The sequence below is a fragment of the Mauremys reevesii genome, linkage group 9 (genome assembly GCF_016161935.1).
Source record: "Mauremys reevesii isolate NIE-2019 linkage group 9, ASM1616193v1, whole genome shotgun sequence".
In the NCBI taxonomy this organism is placed as follows: Eukaryota; Metazoa; Chordata; order Testudines; family Geoemydidae; genus Mauremys; species Mauremys reevesii.
Genome location: NC_052631.1, coordinates 15,387,183 through 15,410,904, shown reverse-complemented (window position 1 = coordinate 15,410,904; position 23,722 = coordinate 15,387,183). Strand labels below are relative to the sequence as shown.

The 23,722-nt window shown below is 43.0% G+C and overlaps 1 protein-coding gene and 1 long non-coding RNA gene across 18 annotated transcripts in view; one reads left to right on the top strand and one right to left on the bottom strand.

Moving 5' to 3' along the window:
- TNIK (TRAF2 and NCK interacting kinase) overlaps positions 1-23,722 on the bottom strand; it is a 316,747-nt gene that overhangs the window by 63,982 nt on the left and 229,043 nt on the right. For 10 of the 16 annotated variants that reach the window (XM_039490012.1, XM_039490023.1, XM_039490019.1 and 7 more), the window contains 6 exons: positions 19,763-19,873; positions 18,025-18,111; positions 16,033-16,230; positions 5,571-5,735; positions 3,367-3,606; positions 527-633 (listed from right to left, as the gene is read on the bottom strand). In XM_039490012.1, the coding sequence (XP_039345946.1) occupies positions 527-633; positions 3,367-3,606; positions 5,571-5,735; positions 16,033-16,230; positions 18,025-18,111; positions 19,763-19,873 (908 nt within the window). Of the gene's footprint in view, positions 1-526; positions 634-3,366; positions 3,607-5,570; positions 5,736-14,107; positions 15,245-16,032; positions 16,231-18,024; positions 18,112-19,762; positions 19,874-23,722 lie in introns of all 16 variants that reach the window. The other 6 variants (XM_039490020.1, XM_039490022.1, XM_039490024.1 and 3 more) reach the window with 4 other exon arrangements.
- Positions 1-23,722, top strand: part of LOC120372704 — a 74,002-nt gene that overhangs the window by 2,041 nt on the left and 48,239 nt on the right. The gene's annotated exons all lie outside the window — the stretch shown is intronic.

The following is a 23,722-nucleotide window of genomic DNA, read 5'->3' as shown; positions in this document are numbered from 1 at the left end:
TCTAACAACGTAGAAATGTCAACTCATTAGGATTTTGCACAGATAATATTAGGAGTCCCAGAGTCCAAATGTTCACAGCCTTTGGTGACACTGTACAATTCTAATTAATGCAAACCTCAGACATCATCGAGCTATGGTGGAGATGCAAAGCGATTGTAGTTTATCAGCAAATCCATGTTAAAAGAGAGCAGAGAGTGCTTTAACTATTTTTTAAATTTTGACTAGATTGACAAGAAGACTAAAGACTGCATCCTAGGATTTTTGCCATTGATTCCAATGGGGGCCAGTCTGGGGCCTAAAATAATTGGTTTGGTGTTTGTTTATTACGATCAGACTCTCTGCTTTCCCCAACAGCAGTACACAGATTGTGGTAATCCGTCCATTGAATTCAATGGGCATTGGCTCACGACCCAGTGTACCCGCTTCCTTTGTGAAATTCACAAACCAGGGCACTAGGAAGAAAATTATAAAACTAAGAGACAGATTCATTAATATTTTTCTCCCTTTCCCACGTGGCCTTCTGTACCTTGCTCTGATGGGCTGTGATCCTAATCTAGCTCCCAACGCAGTGCCATTCCCAGGGGAGTTCTTTCTAGCTAGTGCGGGGGATATGGAAGTTGTTCGCTGAGGCACCTGAAAGAAAATTGAAAAAGAGTCAAAGCTATTAGGACTGTACAATTGAACTTGGATATTCTCTTCCTGCATTTGGGGGAAGATCAGGTTTTGGCAGGTTTTCTAGCTGGATGTGTAATTACTTTTCCACGGAGAGATATGAAATATTTACAGCAGTTATAAAACTCAAAGTTGTTGGCACATACAAAGAATCATAGATGTCTGAGACAGGAAAGACCTGAAAAGTCATTTATTTTATCCCTCGTAGGGCAGGGCCATTTCTGACAGAACAGTCGCCTGAAGTCTAAAAAAAGGTAGGTGTTAATATCAAGCAGTGAGGTTTATATAAAACATTAGGTATACACCAAATTTAACAAAAAACATATTCAAAACAGAACAGTCCTAAAATCTGGACTAATCAGCAAGCTCAGATGTAGAAGCTTTTAGAGCTACTTGTTCAGGTAAAAATAAACTCCATTGTAATAATACCACAGAGGTAATGCTGCCTAGTGGTCAAAGACAAGGGATGGGAAGAAGGAAGGTCCCTGTGTGGAATCCAGGCTGAGCCATTCAACTACCTTGATCAAGTCACATGACTTTTTGGCCTCAGTAATTTCAGCTGTACAATTAGCTGAAAGCCAGACATCACTGAAAACCAGATGTTCAAATTAGGATGAATCACCTCAGATATCCCAGAACAAACAACATTCCATAGCAAATAAGGGCTTCTGGACTCAGCACCTTTTTACACAAGGCTGGAACCTTGACCTTGACTCACTCCACTATAATTTAGAGCTCTCTGTGTGCCTGTTACAAATCAGAATCATAGAGGATGTTTTATGATAAGAACTAAGGTAATTGCTTACCTGTGGAACTCCCTGCCACAAGATGAGACAAGCCAAAAGCTTAGTAGGATTTAAAAAAGGATTAGACATTGTATTGATAATGGGAAGATCCACAATTATGTTTGATAGTTTAAAAATTATTTTAGGCTAAGAAAGAGAGCTGTCTTCATGTTTCAGGGCATATCAAGCAATAAGTGGTTAGATTAAGAAGAAACCAACTCCATGGATAGATTATTCCCTAATTGTCTTTTTTGAGCTTCTTGCACCTTCTTCTAGAGCATCTGGTTTTGAAAACGGTCAGACACAAGGCACTGGACCACAAAGGCCTATGATCCAATCAGGTCAGACAACCAAAAGTCTGCTAGCTTTTATCCATGTTCCTGTAATGTCTCCAGCAAATACTAGGTAACCAAGGAAACAGCTTGCCCTGGCTCAGCAAAAAGAAATGGGTATCAATAGCATATTGCAGGCACTGTGGCCCATCTCACAAGCTCTAACGATTTCCTCACATACTGTTTGAACAGAGGGCCAACAAGACTGTCCTTAAGAGACTCTGCAAGTGAGAACTCTGGGAGGACAGCAATTACCCTTCTTAACCTTTCGGTAGACAATGAATGAAAACAATTCAGAGCAACTCCTATCCATCCCTGCCAAGTCTTCCAGGAGAGTTGGCAGCACTTCCCAATTGTGGTAGTATTGAAGGACACTGATAGGATGATCAGGCAGCCCACTGCTGTCCATTACTCTGAGTAGAACATGCAACAGCCACTATTACTGTCCTGTGCCAGGTCTGAATGTCAACTGATTGAATTCCAAAAACATTGGAGGGTTGCAGATGTTGCCAGAGTTGGGCAGCTGACATCTTCTGAATCACATTAGTAAGGAAAGGCGAGACACTGCACGGGAACTGGTCAGAGCGTTAGCATCAAGAGATGTGTTTTCACGAAAGGATTATCATATTTAAAAATTACTGCCAGCTTACTCTTCCCTCAGGTAAGCGGTAATGGATCCTCTCAATAAGATGGTAGCCAAAAGTGTAAACAGTATTAGGTGCTGACACAATACACGATGGCTCCCATACATAAATAGCAGATACTTTATTTTAAAATGCAAGTTGCTTATTTGCTAGAGCACAGCAAAACTGCATTTAAATCATGGAAAAATACTGTTTACTTCAATGTCTCTAATCAATTTGCAATACCTTTATCTTTGTATATATGCTCCTGAGCTGAGAGCTGATTTCATTTCAGGAAAATTTTAACAGCAAAGTTATAATTCATTCCCACACCCCAGCCCCTTGCAAAAAAGCTTATGAACAATGCAATTGAAATACTGTAATAGAAGAGCCTTAATTAAAGATGTACTGCCAGATGCTGCCATAATATCATGGAACGTATAAAGCTGCTGGAGCCCTTAAAAATCTTCCATCAGGTATTGATTACAACTGGAGGAAGGACACTGAATTAGAAGGACCAGAGGTCTGAGTATGACAAATTTTATGTTCCTAAATAATTCAATTTAATCAGAAAGCATTTTTTTTCCCCAAGGGAAAATAGATGTTGATTTGTTCTGGATTCAACCTGGGCTTGACAATTTTCTTTGCAGTATATCACAAGACTTACACATATAGTGGTAATAAGAAAAAAAAACTGTATACCAGCTGACGGCCAAACCTGCAAACCGCTGAACATCTCTAAAGTCCTGAGCACCCTCGTGCTTAACACAATGCAGGAGATGCTCAGCACTGCATAGGACCAGTCCCTGAATTTAACAGGATGTGAACTCCTCCGGTTCAGAAAGAAGCCCCAAATTTCTGTCCCCTGCATTGCAGCGCTGAGCAGTGCTGAGGGGATGAGCTCTGAGATTGCCTCTTTCAAGCTTTCAAAGTTAGGAGCAATACAAATGTTACCTTTGGTGGAACGTCCTCCTCCTGTCGTAACCAAGAACTTCGGTCAAACTTTTCAATGCGAGGGGGGAGAGGAGGGTTTTCTGAGGTGGGGTCCGAGTTCTGCCTTGGCATCTCAGTGCGGTGAGAGGTCACCGTCAGAGCCTCCTGAAACCCAGCCATTCCCTTTGAGGGTTGTTCGTGCAGTGACTGAGAGCCAGACAAAGAGGTTCCTTGGGATTTCACACTGACCAGATGTGGAATCTAAGCACCAAGTCAAAACAAAACCATCAGCATAAAATGTTTAAAAAAATTTTAAAAAAAAATCTCAATAGTTCTAATGTATTTAAAAAAAAAACACCTTGGTTTGAAATCTGCACTGTGTTTTGGTTTCAGGCCTTTCTGGCTTCTTATACAAACTCCATATGAAAACTTTCTTAAAAGAACATTAAGGTTGCATAGTTCAGCATTCTAAAGTCAGCAAATGCCAAAGTTAGGGTTGCACATGTAACCTTTACTCTGACTACTTTTGCATATGCATGACAATAGTCTTTATATACGTGATCACATATTATTTCTCAAACAATACAATCACGTTTTTTTTTCTATAACCTCAAATACACAAGGAAGCATAATTAAGGTTGCATTAGAAACCTTAACATGGCATTCCTGGTTTTTTAAGTTCTGAGCCATGCAACTTTAACATTATCCTAATGATTCTGGTATGAAATTTCCTAGGGTTTTTAATAAAAAATAAAGAAAAAATGACGGAAAAAATAAATGCGAAGAAACAGCTTCATTCTCCAGGAAGTCTGAAGCACTGATGGCTTTAAAAAACAACAACAAAAAAGCAATAATGGTGTGAACCTCCACAGTCTGATAGTATCCTGTCCAATAGACCTAAGGATTCTCTCTCTTGCAAGCTTTAGGAGCGCTACAGTTAGGATGGCACTTGTACCTCATTCATCTGAGAATGCTTAGGTTACATCAGGTCCCAGCTGCTTCCCAAAAGCCTTATAGAAGTGCAAGTGCCCTTGCTAAACCCCTTCACACTTACAAGATCTAGAGGGATTTAGCCAAAGGCTCCTTTGATACAGCATAAAATGGCATCTTCTATTACCAGTGTAAATAACAAATTTACACACGTATTTATATGGGGTTTTGTGCGTGAAATGATAAAGTCTTTCAATAACATCTTAGTAATGGAAAAAGTCTATATATGAAATTGTTTGACAATGAATGCCAGTCACTTTTTAAAAAAAGCATAAGGTTTGCAAACTTTTAAAGGAGGCAGGTGAAGTATATTTAATTTCTGTCAATTAAAAGACTATGGTGAGTGGGATGTTTATCGTTTGTTTAATTCTGGACTCCATCTGAAAAAAATAAAATGCTGCAAGGCCTTCCTCACATAGCAAGTTAAAGTTCACATCGCACTGCTGATTCACCAGGTGGTACTAAAGATTTTAGTAGAGGCAGATACCGTGTAGACGGAGTTCAGTTAATTTGTGGATTTTCCTGTAGAAACCACATACAAACTTGGGACAAAGATTTTATATCCAGGCAAACCCCTGGAGCCCTCACACCACAGGAGTTGTGCCTGCATTTCTGGGCCCAGTCTCTACAGCCTTACGATGTCTTGTGAAAGTGTATTTTTGGATCTTGTGGTTGGGCTCTTCCAGATGTATGATTGTGATTGATGTTAACTGAATGTTTAAAAAAAACATTGAAGAAAAAGAAGCAAAATCTTTTTCTGATAACCCTAAACATCAAGCCATACTAGGCCTACTGTACCAAGCTCTGTGGTTTCGCTTTGGGAAAAGTGTCCCAACAGAAACAAAGGAACTGTCATACTGGAGCAGACCAATGGTTCACCTAAGTCCTTTAACTTGTCTCCAACAGCAGCCAATACCTGATGCTTCAAAGGAAGGAAAAAAACATCATAACGTACGTAACAGTGCTGTTATACAATGGAGGGGAGAAGAAAGAACACAACCTTGTCTTCAACTAATGATCATACTTGGCAGCATGAGAGCTGTAATCCTTTTATTTTTATTCCATCTAGTGTAAATGCAGATGCTGCTCTTATTCACAAACAAATCTAGAGTTGAGAAACCCATGTGTTAGGAAATTCGTTCCTTTTAATGCACAAATGTTGTGATTCTCTTACCAGAACCACCAGCCTCCTGGTATAATTAAACTTGCAGGGACCTAGGACCAAAGCACCATACCTGTGGATCCACTGGTCTGAGCATGGGTGGTGTCCGAGCTGGCTGCACGCCACTAATGCTAAAGGACTCTGAACGAGGAGGCAGGTTTGGATCAGATATCCTGTTAGCCACTTTGTGAGGCATTGCTGGGGAGCTTTGCCGGTTGAGTCGAGAACGTTCCTCTACCTGAGGCAACACAACAGGAGAATCAATGAACACAAGTTGCTTCACTTCCCTGCAGTTCTACACCCAAGTCACCTGTATAGCCATTTTCCGGTATTTCTAATCAGTACATTGTTTCATGCACCTCTTTCATACCCATTAACACTAAGCACCAGATGCTTGGATTCAATAAGGACTTCCATACTAGGGCAAACTTGAAAAGGAAAATGTTTAAACCATGTTCCCTTTTCTGCATTTCCTTGCTATCAGTGCAGATCCGTGGGGTGAAAAGTGGCAATTTCAGAAGCAGTAATTTTGAAGCTCCAGACAAAAGGAGGCTGGGAGTGGGGTGGGGGATGCTGGAAGCTGCCTAGCCTCCTGGTGAGTTGTAACAGAGCACACCCAGCAGGAAACTATAGACAGGAACGGGCACTGCAGCTGAGTCAGAAAGAAAGAAAGAAAGATGGAAAGAAAGACGACATGCAGAGAGGGTGGGTGGGGTGAAGAAGAGGTACAAAAGAAAAGGTGCCAAAAAAAGGAGCATGTTGAGGGAGATCCGCCTTTAAATAAAACCAATCTAGAGAAAATGTAACGTGTGCACTCTCCCTTCTCTCTGTCCTTTCCGTATTTTGGTCTAGTCAGTTGATTCTTTTCTCCTGCTCTTCCCACTGCCTAACCTGGTTCTTCTGAAGGCACCAGCTCCTCAACACTGACTAGGGGCTCTATTTCTGGCAGGACAGATTTCCTACATCTCTCTTGTTTCCCCCCTGTCTCATCTACTTTCTCTCTTGTGCTGCTTCCATGCTCCAGTTTTCTCCATCCCTCCGCCTACTTCTCTTCACCACCTTTCTTTTACCTCTCTTACTCTTCTTTTCCTTTCGCTCTTTAGACTCCTTCCCCTCTCCGGGGTCTACCTTTTAGACCCCAGTTGCTTTCTGTAGCACAAGCAGAGCACAGAGTAGAGCTGCTGGACAGTCAGGAGGCAGCAGAAGAAAACTCTCAACATTGTAGGCAATATTAGCGGGAAGCATAGTGGTGCTGTTCTCAGGAGAGGTAAAATAATAATAATGCTAAGACTAAAAAAGGATCTTCCCAGAAGCCATTAGTCCTTTGTCTGCCACTTTATCCTTGAGTCTCATTTGGCTTATGTCCCGTGTTGGGTAGAAGTTCTGAGGTTGGCCAACGTGATGCCAATGGAGCACCATTCCGCCTCATGAATAAGCATCTGGATTCTGAACTGGCCCCACTCCGGTTTTTGCCAATTTGAGAAAGCAGGTTGTTTAAAGTCAGTGGAGCTGTACCAGCCCACACCCACCGAGAACATGGCCCTCTACATACAAATGTCTTCCCCAATATACAAGTCCTTTTTCAATGTTAACAGAATCAAACTCAGGTGAAACCCAACAGCCTATCCCTTCCCCTGAGCCTAAACTGAACTGTTTGCCTGGAGTCTCTCCAAATGCAGTTCAGTGATAGTTTCGCAACTGTTCGCCAGACCAAACCCAATTTTCGTTTCATTGCGTATTTGAAATGCGCTGGTACTGATTTGAACAACCCTTTCAAAATGGCTATACAGGTTACAGACAGTTTGACACTTGCCTTGAAAGCAGTCCCCCAACCCTGCCAAAGCTTACTGCAGGCAGAACCTGGCATTACTGCAAGAGATTATAATTAGGCAAGAATATGTATTTTTGCAACATGTTACAACAGCAGTCATTTGACTGTTGTGTTTGCAAAATCTGAGACCATAAATTGATCATATGATCAGGAAATCTCGCAGTGGCAGTTCCAACCCCTGAAAGATGAGAAAGACCGATAAAAACAGCAATAGGCAATTGAGGACCAAGGCATGCAAAAACACCCTCCTTCCTTCAAATATATTAGGCTAGTGGATGACTTGAGGAATCCAAGTTACCAGGCAGACAATATGGTAAATGAATTTTCAAGACACCAATAGACAACTTATATTTCACGTGTCCTTTTTAATCTGAAAGGGAAAACAAAGCTTCAAGAGGGCGTTTCCAGCAGATGCATCTGAAGAAGAGAAGCTCTAAGGGTTAAGATCCCAGCGCAAATGGTCTGCAGTGCATTCCCACTGAAAGAAATGTCCTTACCTTCAATACTGAAATAACACCGGGAGTGCTTTCGTTAGATTTGAAAGAAACAATGAACATGGCAGCAAGAAGGTTTGTTTGTTTTGTTCTGGAATTAATAAATCTAGCACCTAGTCCTCTATTGGGGACAACAGGTGTGTTGCTAATTCAGAAATGAAAAAAAATCCAATTGCTTTCAGCTCATCCAGATGGAAATACAATTGTTTCAGCCATCCAGATATAAATGCAATGCATATGTTATTGAAATCAGATTGTACAAAGAGCAAATTAGGGTGTGCATAAGCTTGTGTTGGAAATCAGCTTCTAGAATAACGAAAATTGTACGTGTATATGTGGAAGGAATAATCACTAACTCTTCTTCAGGTAAGAAATGGATCATAAAATTCTTCAAAGAGCCCTTAAGTTGATACAAATGAACCATTCACTCTGAAGTTGGGGCTCTTAGAGAGACTAATATGGCAAACCCCAAATTAGGAAATAGACTGAGTCCTTTAGGAAGTCTTTCTCCTAAGAATTGTAAGGCCTGTGAAGAGTTTTTTAGATCATGAATGACCAGCAAGCATATCTAAAGGTCCAAACAGAACAACACACTTTTCCCTCCTGCATATACTTTCAGTGGCAGTTTTGAAGTCAGTTTATAAACTCCTGCAGAGAGGACTTAGCTGCGTATACAAGGACAGAAGGGATAGCTGAGAGAGAAAGAGCCTTTCTTTTGAACAAGGATGCATCTGCATAAATACTGGGATACAGTCCAGTCAGTGACAGCCTCATTTCAATCTGCCTCAAAGGAGTTCCAGTAAATCTGCCTATTATTCAAGCTCAGGCACTAACTACAGCAGCCAAGGATGATGAAACTGGAGTCCTCTAGCCAACTTCTGGAGCTCGTTGACAGCGTGCCAAACGAAAATATGCAGCTGATTATAGACTATTTCACAGCTCATGTGGAGGCAGAGTAATGTAACAGGGAGGTATGTGTCAGAGACCAGGACGCAGGTGGTTGTCCTCAATGGGCAGAGCAGGAATCAGGTTTAGTGGTTAGAGCATGTGTCAACAGCCAGGAATAGGAGCCCAAGGTCAGAGCTGAAGTCAGAGGCCAGATCCCAAGTCAGAAATCAGAGCCAAGGGTCAGGACCAGGTTACCAGGAGTGAGGCAAGACAGCAGCAGGGCTGGAACAAGCAAGCACAGGATCTATTGCAGCTGTGGGCGAATGCTTCAAGCAACCAAAGAATTGCTGCTGGGCTTAAGAGTTGGTCTGCTGACTCTTTCAACCAATCAGGCAGCCTACTTCAGGCCAGCTTCTGGGAAGACAGCCATGCCTTGTCCCCTGTGGCCAGATTAGAGATAGCCTGACAGTCTTAATCTGCATAGTGTTTATAGGCTTCTTTGGTGGATTGCAAGTGTTCCTTCAGCTCCCAAAGCACCCGGTGTAGATAGGAGGCTAAATCAATGACAGCCAATTCTGGGGAGCTCACGGCTAAGTCTCAGTGTAAGCAGGGGTGAAAGCCATCGTTTGCAAATAATGGGCTGTGTTGGGTCATGGCATGGATTGCATTGTTATACGGGAATTCTGTGTAGCACAGCAGAGGAAGCCAGTCATCCTGGTGGGAACTCAAAAAGGAGCAGAGATACTGCTCCAGGATTTGATGACACTCAGCTTGCCCTTTAATCTGCAGGTGATAGGTGGATGAGCTCAATTCCTGCCAGAATTGGGAGATGAACTGGGGACCCCAGTCTGATAAAATGCCCATCAGTAGCGAAATACATTTCCCAAGAAAAGCCAAGCCATCTCCCGTGCAGTAAGAACAGTACAGTGTGGGATGAAGTGCGCCATTTTTGTTAAGAGGTTGGCAACAACCTGGATTACTGAGTGTTCCTGGAAGCATGGCAGTTCCACAATGAAGTCCATTGATACAGTAGACCCAGGCTGTGGAGGCATGGGCAGAAGCTGGCGGAGACCTAGGGGTCTTGATTGTGGGTTATTGGGTATGGGCATAAAAGTTGCAGGACCTTATATAATCCTTGATGTAAGCTTGTAGACCTGGCACCCTGGGCCTGCAAGGTATGTAGGGCTCCTATTATCTCCATCAGAGAGACACTGGCCTTTGAAGAATCCAGGCTGACTATATCAGCTATAGTTTTCTGATTATTTGGTTGGGACTGCTCAGATTGTCAGAGACTAGGACTTGGGTGGCGGGCCCAGTCTGGTTAGAGGCCAGGCGCCAGAGCTGAAGTCACAAGTCAGGAATCGGAGCCAAGAGTCAGAACTGAAGTCAGAGGCCAGGTGCCAAAGTCAGGAATCTGAGGTTACCTGGAGCAAGGCAAAGCTGGGGCCAAGGCAGAAGCAGGGCAGGAGGAATGCTGGGAACAAGCAGACACAGGAGCTATCGCAATCATGGGTCAGTGTTTTGAGCAGCTGCTGAACTGCTGTTGACTCTTCCAACCAATCATGCAGCCCACTACAGGCCAGCGCCGTCATTTAGGTTGCCCAGAGACCAGCTCTGCTGTGGGCCATGCTTCCAGCCTAGCTTTGCTACAGACCATGATTCCTGACAGTATGGACTGGGAGAGAGGGATGCTCCTTTCTCTGACTACCAACATCTCCTTTCCTTACACTGTATGTCAACAGCATAACAGTAGAAGATACATTCAGGCCTCCTCAGTTCATCTTCTCAGCAATCCTATTGATTATATGATTACACAGAAAATGAAAGTGCTCCCAAGTGCCAAACTCTGCAAGGATCCAGTATCACCTCAATTCAATGGCTGCTTCTTAGATAATTCAAGCTTCACCTCTAAGAACCCCTGGCCACTTCCACATCTCATAGGCAAGATAATCAGAGAGAGGCACCATGTGGAAAGTGACTAATATTTCAGTATATTATTTCAGTGAAAAAAAGGCCAACAAAAGCAAAGTGGGCTGAGGGAAGAGGTGAAATATTAATCTAATATGAATGACAAAGAGTGGCATTTATAGATACAGCTGAGGTGAAAACTGTGCATCGCAGGAGAAGCATTAAACATACGCAAAAGGTCACTTCAAGGCCAGTTCCAGCAAATCTGGGGGCCCTTGGAAGACGTTCAACTGAGTCCACCCAATTCAAGATCCAGCAAGTGTCCACCTTTCCCTCTGCCCCACACTCCTCTGTTAGCTGGGCAAGCTAAGGCTGTGGCCATGGTACACTAGAGAGCTTACAGTGGCGCAGCTGCACCAGTGCAGCTGTGTCGCTGTAAGTTCTCTACTATAGCCACTCTAAGCCGATGGGAGAGAGCTCTCCTGTCCACTTAATTAATCTACCTCCATCGAGTGGCGGCGGCTATATTGGCGGGAGAAGCAGGCCTGCTGACATAGCACTGTCCACACCAGTGCTTAGGTCGGTGTCACTTATGTCGCTCAGGAGTGTGGCTTATTCACACACGTGAGCGACATAAGTTATACCGACATACGTTAGTGTAGACATAGCCTGTGTCTTCACTGCAGAGTTAGTTCAAGTTATCAACACTTGACTTAACTCCTCTTGAATTAGCCTAGCCGGAGTGAGAGCTGCCACAATGTGAAATTGCTCTTGAGCGTCACAGGGTGACTGGATTAGCAACACTGAGTAGCTGCATCTCCACTGCATTATTAACTTACTCCTCAGCAGCATTCGTGCTCTAGATCATCCCCCTGACAGGCCAGCTAGTTTGATTTTGAGGCCCAATTTAATTCCACAGAGCTCTGTGGGTGTGGAGGGGAGTTGGGTTACGGGCAACATTTGAGGCATGCTTCACGCTAACACTGCAAGTGAAGTCAAGCCCTCAGTGCCACAGGAAAGGGGAGTAGAATGGGCATGTGTAGAGAACTGGTGTGTGGTGGGGCATTGCCAGGGCCGGCTCCAGGCACCAGCATCCCAAGCAGGTGCTTGGGGCAGCAATCTGCCAGGGGTGGCAATCCGTGTGTTTTTGCCCCCAAGCAAAGCGCCGAATTGCCGCCAGGGACGGTGGCGGCAGTCTGTGTGCCATTAGTGCAGCACGCGCGTTTCCGCAGCAGCGGCGGCAATTCGGCGGCAGCTTCTGTCTTCAGCCGGAAGACAGAAGCTGCGCTGCCGCAGACAGCTGAACATAGAAGCTGCCGCCGAATTGCCACCGCGGTGAAAATATCCGAATGGGCACCACTGGCAGTGTGAAAGACTAGCAGGGAGGCCATGATGTGGGGAGAATTTTCGTATGCCAACCAATATCATGAAAAAATTCCCCAGAAACTTGCTGCCAAGAATGTACAGCATTAAATCCAGGAATGGTACCTTCCCAAACCACCAAGAATGATCCACTGACACAGGAAATCTGTGTACTGCTACCTCAAGGCTCCAGTTTGAATCTCAAATCTACCCTTTTGCCCCTCAAGGCTCCAGTTTGAATCTCAAATCTACCCTTTTGCCCCAGAACATGGTAGGTGTGGGGAGATATGCGGAGCAGAAACCTCTGCTCAAGAATGAATCCTGCTGACCCTGAGTCTTTTGGGGTCCTTTCAAGCTGAAACAGTAATTTTACACATGAAAAGGATCTACAGGGGTAAAATAATCATAATTTTGGATAGGTACTACTCAGACCCTGCACATAAAGTATTTTGGACACTGTATAGGTTCCTACAGGGAACCACCATTTTGTGAAGATCCTTGAACATCCACGTCCCTCTCCCATCTGAATTGTATCTCTTTAGACTAATACTTACTGCAGGAATTTCATTTTCTGTTTTTTATTAATATTTTATACCTATTGCTCTTTATAAATAATATAAACAACAAGGAATGAGCCATATGGCATTTGGAAAGATCTTATGCCCGTAGCTAAAAGCAGTTATCACTTTGCTTCTAATAAACCCCAGCTGAGAAAGAAATGCGAAGGGAACAAGATCAAAAGTGGGTAAATGTCTGGCTGTGAAGATATGACTCTGGACTCATTAAAATTGCTGATTTTAACCCAAGAATGAACCTGGAGAAAGTAGAGGACTGTCACTACCAATGCTGATATTAATCAATCCAGAAAAGCTTCAGTGCAATAAGTCCATGCAATTTGTATAATTTCTAGCATGGCAGCCAGAACAGCAACAAGCACCAGCACAGACTAGCTTGAGAACCAAAAATGGAGTCTGTCAGGACACAACCTAATGAACCTAGGGCGAAAAACTGTGAGCACTGGTGGCCCATGGTTCAAAGCGGCCAGCTACCATAATAAAGGAGATTGGCATGAGATAGCAACAAACTTGTGCTGTATGATTTGTATGATATCGTTAGGAGGGGAACCTCTATTGTTTTTATGTCCACAAAAAATGGAAGGTTTAGACCAGGAGTAGCCAACCTATGGCAAATGTGCCGAAGGCGGCACACACTGCCTGCGTCCTGGCCCATTGGTCCGGGGGGCTCTGCATTTTAATTTCATTTTAAATGAAGCTTCTTAAACGTTTAAAAAACCTTACTTACTTTACATACAACAATAGTTTAGTTATATATTATAGACTTATAGAAAGAGATCTTCTAAAAACGTTAAAATGTATTACTGGCACGCAAAACTTAAATTAGAGTGAATAAATGAAGACTCGGCACAGAAAATTGACCTGATTATACAGCTAAATTAATGATTAACGCTATGAAATTTTGACTCCTTCCCTATAAACAAATAAATCTGTTAGTCTTTAAGGTGCCATCAGACTCCTCGTTGTTTTTGTGGATACAGACTAACATGGCTACCCCACAGATACATCCTTTCAGCAAAAGGCTTAAGGGCAGCAGAATTTGGCCCTACTCATGCTATGTCGTATCTTACGTACCGAGAAATGGGGTGACTCATGGAATCAGCTATTACTCACCATGAGTAAGAGTGACAGAGTTAGGCCCTTGCACTGGAACTGATGGCCAAATCTAGCACTGTTCTCCCTCATCCCAACCAAGAGACAACGTATGAAGTCTTGACTTTAAGAACCTTTTTATAGACAGAATTGAAGATAGTAAAATACCAGAGGCATGTTAGGAATTTAGAAAAGTTTATTTAAAGCTGTGCTTCCATTCTATGCATCCGATTAAGTGGGCTGTAGCCCACAAAAGCTTATGCTCAAATAAATGTGTTAGTCTCTAAGATGCCACAAGTACTCCTGTTCTTTCTTCTTTCTATTAAAGATGAAATTTCATCCCATTTCCCTGCTTGCTGCCACACATTTCCACCACAGCAAAAGCCCAATAGACAGCCCTGATTTTTACAAAGCTAAGAAAGCGCTAAGCCCACTGGAAGTTTGGGAAGACATCACCCACCAGAGGCAGCTTAGAGTTAAGTTGTCTGACATCTCTCAGATCAGGAGTGCTCGATGACAGGAATGTCTTGATCACAGGCAAATTTACAAAACTTTTTCCATTACATACTTGAGGAGAAAGCTTGGGAGAACAATAGGAAGAATTAGAGAATGATCCTGGCGCTACCTGTGAAGACATGCTATTTGGAGCGTTGCCCCTGCAAACTTTAGAAGCCTGAATCAGATTGGAATTAAGGGGAAAGGAGAGTAAGTCCACAGAAGATGAACGGGAGCAAGAAGACAAAGGAGCCAAAATGGCTTCATTCCAATGAGAACCCTGTGGAGAAAGACCAAGAGATGGAAGGGGAAGCTGATCCATGCTTCTTCCTATTTTCTGTTGCATTTGTGTACGATGGATCCCTGTAGATGGCAGGAGTCCTGGGATACTTTCAAAGGAAGCATGGAGCTCCTTATGAAGGGCTTGAGTCTTCATTTTTCTTAAAATGTGTTCTGGGCTAGAAGCGCTTAGGTCTAGGTGATCATACATCAAGTCAATATTGTTTAATGATGGAGTGCTTCTTGAGGGAAATAAGGGACTTGTAGGCATGAGTGAGGGAGCAAATTTTCTTCCCCTGTCTCCAGTATGTTCTTTAAAGTCCATTTTCACTCCGTTACTAGGCAAATGTGAATTTATTCCTTTTGAAACATGAGGAGAAGAAACACTCGTGACCTCCAATCCTGATTTCCTAACCGGACTACATCCTTGAGAGCGAGACCCTTTGAGGGATATCACACCATCATTCTTTTTTGATTGCTCTTGACGCCCAAGTCTAATTTGAGAATGTGTCCAGATGGCTTCTTCTCCCTTCTGGGTGTGTTGCTGTACCTGGGATCTTGGTTTAGAAATCTTAATAACTGGCGGAACCTGTCTTGGCTTAGCAGAGACTAATGGGTTCACTTGCCGAGGATCTAATGCTCGTAGGTATTGCAGATTTGGTTTAGCTGAGGGTTGTGACTTGGAAATATTAGAAGAAGGCTTAATGTTGGATTGTGGTGCTACATCTTTGCCAGTAATGAAGGGTGCCAAGTGTCTGGCAACAGATGAGTGATTCTGCTTAGCTGGGAGAACAGGCGAGTTATTAAGATATTCTTGCTGTACCTGGGAGTAGAATTACAAAATTATACTATTAAAACACACTATTCTAGGACAAACAGTAATAATGAACAGTGTTCTTTCTGGGTAATAAAATATCTCTGGGGTAGGGGAAAGGGAAAAGGAATGCATATGATCCAGAGACTGTACTGCATGCGTGCATGTGTGCATTTCCTTCAGTACTGGTCAGTAAAATTATATCTAGTATTCACATCTCACTTTTAAAATAAGCATTGCTAGATGCTGTGTCCTGTTTTTGCATTAAAAAAAAAAAGCAACAGAGATTGTGTTCCTGAAAAGCACAAAACAACAATAACTATATAGGACACTTGGTACCATATAACCTCTACAACAGGAAGAAACACCCTTCCAGTGCATATCACTGCAGCTTCGAGTTCAGTACTCAACTAGAATGTGAACAGTGTAAAGGAATCCACTTCAGAACTACTCAATTGCACTGGACCACTTTTCATCCAGCAACTCTCACCATAATAATAATTACAGCAGAGAGGACGCTCCTAGTCTTGGCCTAGCTTCAGGAATCCTCTACAATAATTGAACCACAAAGTAAATAGGGACTGGCATTCTGGAATTCCCATTCCTTTAGCGTTCCCTCCCAATACTGTAAGTGAAAAGTGAGCCCACTGTAGCCCATGCAATTACACTGGAGTAAGTGTAATTTTCAGTGAAAGACTTTCAAACAGAACAACATCCCCTCCAAGCTCTCCATTTATAAGGGGTAACTTTGTGGGGACAAACAAGGATCTGGCACAAATGAACTCAGTCTTTCCTACCTCCTTGGCCCAAGCTGGCTTCTCACTTGCATTCATTCCCTCCTTGTAATGGTACAACGGCTTCTTCTCTGCTGGCCTCTGGTCTTGCCGTTGCTGCTGCTGCTGCTGCAGGGAGACCAGGTAGTCTCGCTCCTGTTGAAGTTGCCTCTGCAGCCTCTCCGCTTGTCTCTGCTCCTCTAACTGTTTGCGCTTATACTCCTACCCAAGAACAACACCACCATAACATGGGTGTGAGAAGCTGTATAGAGATAGTCAGGCTAGCGTGTGAGCGAGCAGATATTTATCAGTTTGGTGAAAAATAAACCCAAATAAATAGCACGGCTTAGCCCTATGAAGCCAATCAGTTCTTAAGCCTGTGGGGGCCCAGTGAAGGAGTAAACCATAAAGAAACCTGGAGAGAGACATATTCTAAGAGCCAGAACCAAAGAATCCCGAGAATTTTAATTCCAGCTTTGATACACATTGGCAAGTTAGGCTCTCTGCCTCGGCTTCCCATATGGAAACTGGGGAGGTTAATATTCTTAACAGGGGCACTGTAGAAATCAATTACTTAGGGCCAGATCTGGACCCCTTGCTCAAACAGGGGAGCAGCTGCTTGCAGAAGTAGCTCCACCTAGGCCAATTAGTCTGAGCAATCATTCCCCACTGGAGGAATGGGTTTCTGGCCCTTCATGATTATAAAGAAGTTTGGAAATGAAGGTCCCCATCAAGACCTTGTACATGCAGTGCAGCTCCAGGGCCGTCAACATAGTCACTCACCCCTTCTTATGCCAGGGTTAAATTTGGTCCAAGGAGGGCTACATCAGTACTAAGTATATTAACTTCAATCACTGTGGTTGAGATTTTAAAGCCACATTTCAAATGGGAGCTTGGTATCTAAATCCCTGAAGCAGCCTCTATGTTCAAAGAATAGAATCAGGTTCACAATGAGTTGACCAAACAGAAATTCATTGAATAATTTGAGATCCTTGCTAGGTTTGTAACTTACAACTGCTTATCATCAGGTCTTGCAGAGGAGGGTAACAGTGGACCCATCTAGTGAGGTGCTGAGTGCTTTCATTTCATACTGAAGCCACTAGGAGTTGGTTGGTGCTCAGCAGCTTATAGGAGTGGGTGATTGTGGCAATACTTGAATTGCAGAGCCAATTAACGGATCTCTCTGAAGCACTGGGGCTTTTTAAAGGTTTAATTAATAATCATTAATACTTAAGTACCTTTAAAAAGGAGGGATTTTTATGAGTTCCCTCTTTCTCTAAATAAAGCCAGTGGAAACAGAGCCCAATAATGAGCTCTGTTTTATTGAAAAGAAAACCATAAATACTGATAAATATACCTCTCGCTTTAAACAAAAAAAGAAAAAGGGGCAATTCAGGAGAGAATGCAATAAAAAACATTGTCTAAAATGGAAGCAGCATGAGAAGGGAACACAAAATGTTCCTGTCAAAAAAGTAAACTGAATAGTTTGCAAATGAAATATGGCTATCAAATCCTGTAAAGCTGAGTGGGTATGCAGAGTACAAGTACATTTCAGTTTGATTGTATTACAGTACGCTGCTAACGGCCTTAAAAATTACTCTGCAATAAACACAGTGGGGCTGAGAAGCGGCCTGCACTACTAATGAAGCCAAAAGCATGCCAACGTTACAGAGACAGACTGAGTGAGAAAGGAGCTCGCAGCAAGGATATCGAATCAGTGAGAGGTCACGGAATTGAGAGAAAAAAAATACAAGAATTCGGAGCGCGGCTCCATTTGCATTTATGAAACAAAAACCTCAGCATGTTATTCTTAGCAGAGTGGAGTCTTGGAGAATTGTGTGGTTACGAGGTTTATCGGCTTAATTAAATCCGTGCAGCAGGTGATTGTATATAAGTTACCTACATAGCCTGACTCGTTATACTAGCCATTCAGAGGGCATGGGGACACACAGGCACACACAAACAGGCACACTACAAACAGAAAGCGGGTAAGCAGGGATGTGGGCTCCCCATTACCAGAAGTAGAGCTTGTTCCTGCAGTAACTGCTGCTGCAGGATCTCTAACTGTCTCTGCTCTTCCTCTAACTGTCGCCTGATGTACTCCTGGAGACATGGGCAGCAGGGATCGGGGTTGGGGGGTGGGGAAAGAGAGAAGAGAAAAAGAGCCAGTAATTCCACAGAGAAAGGAGCTGCTGCATGAAGGATAGAAATGGCAGAAACACTAAGGGGACCTTGGCTCAAACAGAGAGAGATTCAACTGCAAAAAAACCCACAAAGACAATTAATTTGAACTGAAAACACTGAAAATTTCACCTGCCTGTAGCTAATTGAAATGACACAAGCTTTACATTCTACTGTATTGAGAAAAAGTAAAAGGCACAGCTATAATCTGAGGGCAACATTTTGTTCTGAGTTTCTCTAACGTAAATAGAAATTAACTCCATTACAGACTATGCAGGTACTTTGGAATTACACTGGTGTAAGTGAGTTCAGAATTTGGACCTTGAAGGGTGTTTAATTTATTTTAAAAAAAAATTTCCATATGAGCAGAGGAAGGAAAATGGTTTTAAGTGGGCAGAACAAAAAAGTGATTCCTTTGGGCCTTTGAATCTCCACCTCTGTCCTTTCACTTTCTTTATCTGTAGGACGTAATGTAAGGCCAGGTCTAGGCTACCAAGTTTTGTCGGCGTAGCTATGTCTGAGAAAACTATACCCCTTAGCAGGCATAGCTATGCCAGCAAAATCTCTATTGTAGACGTAGCTATGCTGATAGCTAATGTCGTCTGAGGAGGTAGTGTAACTATGCTGGCAGAAAAACTCCTTCTGTTGGCATAAGCTGAATCTACACCAGGGAGCTTTGCTGGCATAGCTATACCGGCAAAGCATTGGTAGTATAGACAAGTATTGCCAACCCTGAAGTGGCATTACAAGCCTTAATTAGTTAGGGGACAATCCCTTAAGGTCTTGCTCATGGAACACTCCAGTGTAGGCGATGGTAGTTCCAATGAAGTCAATGGGAATTTCACACACGGTTCTTGAACAGGACAAGGTCTTTAGTGCTTATACAGTGTCTTGAAGACGTAAAGCACCTTTGTAAATTCTGCAGTGTTACTAGAAAAGCTGAAAAAGTTCTATGGCTACTATGAATTATGCACAACGTTGCTCAACGGGACAGCCTCAGGACTGTGACAGACATCTTATCTTCAAGAGTGGGGATGAGGGACAAGCGTTAAGCACACCCCATTCTAAAGCTGGCACTGACAAATCAGCACCTCTACTCTTTTTATATATTTTCCTCTACTCTTTTTACCCTACCATCCTGAGAAGCCACGTGTTCTGAGAGCTATAAAGAGGTCAGTTCAGGCAGAGGAGGGACCAATTTTGTTGGGAACCAAGGTAAAGTATTAGAGACAGTAGTAAACAAAAGCTTTATATGGGGAGCGTGGGAGTGGGAAAACGTATATTAAGTGGCCCTAGAATTGCTGGCCAACAGATAGAAGGGAATTAATATAGTGAAAAGCAATAAACACGGGGTTAGCAATTAAGCAATTTACTCTTTAGTGAGGAAAGTGATCAAATGTGAGAGAAATAAGTAGATTTGCTTTTAACTTACTAAATTAATTGTAATTTACCACGGCTCGCAAAGAACTAAAATATCACAATAGACAATAATCCCAAGGGGAAGCAATTTTGACCTCAGAATTCAGCCTTCGATGTTGGGGACTGATTCACCCAGAATCCTCTGCAGATTTACCTGCTCGTGCTCTGCACGCCTCCTCTCTTCCTCTCGGCGCATTTGCTCCTCATAATGCCGCCTCTGCTCTCTTTCCTGCTGCTTCCTCATCTCCTTCTCTCTTCTCTGCTGCTATGGGTGCAAAAAACCTAGGTAAACTCTTAAGGTACTTGCAAATGCAAACAAAAAGCAGGGAGAAGTTCTCTACGTCACTTAAGAAAAACATTCTTGTCCATGCTTTTCAGAAGCCATTTTACATGGTGAGAGTATGTAAAGGCTGGATTTTCAGAAAGGCCTCCAAAATTGGGTGCGAACTTTTTCCACTACCGCATTTGTCCTATGCAAAAAACAAGGGGCTCTGTTGTCCTCTCGATTGCATGCATGACTCCCAGTGAATTCAACAGATCTTGTGCACATGTGTACCTGACAGAGTAGCTGGGTCCTGAACATGCAAGTACAAATATTAAAAAAAAAAGTGACACTGATTGCTGCCAAAATCATGACATTTCAGAGTACGGCAGAAACACAAGGACAGGATGGAGGCAGAAAGTGTGTGACAGAGGAGGCTGCTGTATTTTGTCAGCAAGCCATAATGAGGCAAACATGTCCTTGGTTGCATACTCAGCCCAAACTGTATGGCAGCATGGATGTTGCCAGGGCCAGCTCCAGGCACCAGCTGAACAAGCAGGTGCTTGGGGTGGCCAAAGGGAAGGGGCAGCACATCGGGCTCTTCGGCGACAATTCGACCGCTGAAGAAGAAAGCAGCGCGGTGGAGCTGCCGCCGATCACGGCTTTTTTTTTTTTCCCCCATTGCTTGGGGCGGCAAAAACCCTGGAGCCGGCCCTGGATGTTGCTCATATTGGCAAGAATGAGGTGCTTGGTGAGCTTTGTGTGAGAAGAAATGCTCTTCCAGCTCACTGCCATTTTACAGAAGGGCTGATGTCTGAGCTCTGAAAGGCTAGAGCGATGGGTCTGGATGCACCACGATCTCTTCTGTATGCTTTGCAGACAACAGCTGCAATTCAGAGGCTGTCTGCGTCTGCAACCACACTGGTCACCAACAAAAGAGTTAGACAAAGGATGTTTAGTGTTGACAGACATCCACCCACAGTCCTCGCCTGAGCAGTGCTGCACACAGGACAAAACAGCAGCTTCATCGAACACAAGTGCACTGCTCCCACCCACTTTCAAAAGAAAACAAATGTAGGGGCTATATTGCTGCACTTTATAAATAAAAAAGAATCATCCTGATCCTGAGACATAAGAGGAGTCTTACTGGAGTGCATGGGACTACTCACTGAGAAGGTAATGCTTGCCTATTATGCTAGCAGGATCAGACCTTTTGTATGGTCTTTTTTCACCAACTTATCTTGTTTACTAAGAAAAATAAAGCTTTTAATCAAGTCATTTGAAGATCAAACTGCTTTTTTACGTGGAAGATGATCTGCATGTTTGCAACCTCTTTCCTGGAAATCAATATGGTTTTCTAATTACATGCCACTCAGGTCCTACATGCAGTGCATATGCAATATCGATCGCGGCGAAGGGCGAGATGTGCTGACAGTGTGCCCAATGTGCTCCAAGACAGAAACAAAAAAGTGTAAAATAATTAATTATCAATGGGTTTAACTGGTTCAGCCACCTCCACATACAAAGCTGGTTGGCTTTCACTTTCTGCTGCGCTGTTCAAAATGCATTTCCCAACCTTCTCAACCTGTGCCACTGCTTACTGTTTTATCTATTATACACGTGCCTTTCTACTGGGGGAAAAGTGCATCTTGCAATACTTATGCCCCCATTCAAGGTTACAGATACCATCACCACTTACATAACATCTTGCTGGGGCACTAGTTCAGTCCTGAATCCGAGGGAAGAGTGCCAGCTCCCACCAACCGAAACACCTGGTTATGCCTTAATTGATGGGAGTGACTTGTTCAAGTAGAGTTATGAAGAGTTCACTCAACTTGAAGTGATCTGGCTGGGATGTGGAGGGGAGGTAACCATGAATCTGAGACTAAATAAGCTTTAGAGTCAAAAAGCCTGTTTCTCCTTGCCTTTATACTAGTCTTACTCCAGTGTAAGTCCACTGACTTAATCCTGATTTTCATCTGGGCCAGAAGAGAATCAGGCCCAAGATATTTGAGCTATTCTGGCAAACAAATAATAGAAAGATGGTTGGTGCTGGGCTACTCTGCTCGGAGTGGTGTAAAACAAAAATGCTAGACAACACTACTTCCACTAGGAGTGTCTTAGGGGCATGACCTATAAGAGAGGGATAGGCTTAGAAACAGGACCCAAAATCAACAGACACACCTGTATGTTATCTGCCTTTCTATCCACATTATGCAAAAACATCAATTCAATGGATAGTGTGACAGATTGACCACCAGAGGACAGTAGCGTGCAAATATTGGATAACAGGGACCTTATGGGTCTGTGGGAACTCCCTAGGTTCCAGTGCAGTAACAAACACACAGCTATAATAAGGGGCCAATACGCACCCACTTCAGAAATTATGTGCATTTTTTTCAATCAGACATCTCTGCCACTGCAGATACAGTTACTCAGGGCGCTGTAGTGGCTAGGTAGGTAAGTAATGTTCTGTACTGCAATATATTAGGCAAATCATGTGCATTACAATGGCTCTTATGGAGCTGATCTGTTCTGGGAAAATAATGGATGTATTAAAATTGTCATTGTGCATTTGCTGTATTTAAGAATTTTAAAAAATGTATCACATGGTGCAGTACAATAGAGTCATGGTCACTCGGTCACTCTGAAAGGGCCTTTCACCCTAAAGACATGGGTCTCATTAGGTAGGTCTGCACTGCAGTCTTAGGTGTGATGCAGCTTGGGTAGGCACACCCATGCTAGCTTTCATCTAGCGACAAGAGCTAAAAATAGCAATGAAGACCTGCTGGAGTAAGTTTCATCGTGGCTAGCAAAGAGAGTAGATACCCAGGGCGACCGGATGGGGTTACACAGCTGATGCTGCCACATCTTCATGTCTATTTTTAGCTGTGCTACCTAGATTAAAGCTAGCCTGTGTATGTCTACCTGAGCTGCAACCACACCTGCATCTGCAGTGTAGATATACACTACTAGTGACATGGATGGAAATGGGTATTTGGCTGCATTTTGGGGAAATTTCCCACCATTATTCTAGTTCCAATGCAGGTCTAATGATACCAGTGGTGGAAAAGTTAGTGTTGGTTGGCCACTGGCATTTTTACCAGTGTTATTAACCCTGCTCAGAGCAGGAAAATTACATTTTTGTAAAACTATTTACAACTGTAGGGTTCAGAAGCAAAAATGTCACAGTGTAAACAGAGTCACATTATCCACGTTTTATTTAGTATTTTATATGTGTGTGTGTTATCATATATTTGTATTCTTCTTTGAATCCATATGACGGTTTCTGTTGTGGAAATCTATACTAGAAAATACACAGGACATGGCTGAATTACTCTGCAGCAGCAGCCATAATTTATGGGAGTTCCTAACTTTTGAGTTCTCAATCTGACACCCTAAAATGTCCTTCTGATGAAAGCTCTCTATGTCATTGTCATTACATGTGTGCACAGACACACCATATATATTTACACACACACAAACACACACACCCTCATGAAAATGCTTTGTGTAGAACATCCCATTTGACAACTAACTGGATATACTAATTTGAACTTCCAAATAACTACTGAGTGCTAAGCTATAATATTGCACTGTTATTTTAATAACACATCAACAGAATAAAATAAGTAACTCCTGGCTCTTCAGACTGATATGATGAAGCTGAAATATGTTTGGGAATCTAGACTGAGAATATCGAGCTACTGCATGCCTTCCTGCCAGCATGATAGTCATTTGTCAGGTCACATTATGACCGACTGCAGCTAACAGCTGAGTGAATTAAAGGCCATTTCACCATAGATACTATGAATTAGCAGAAGACTCAGTCTCCTGAGGTGCTGGAATTGC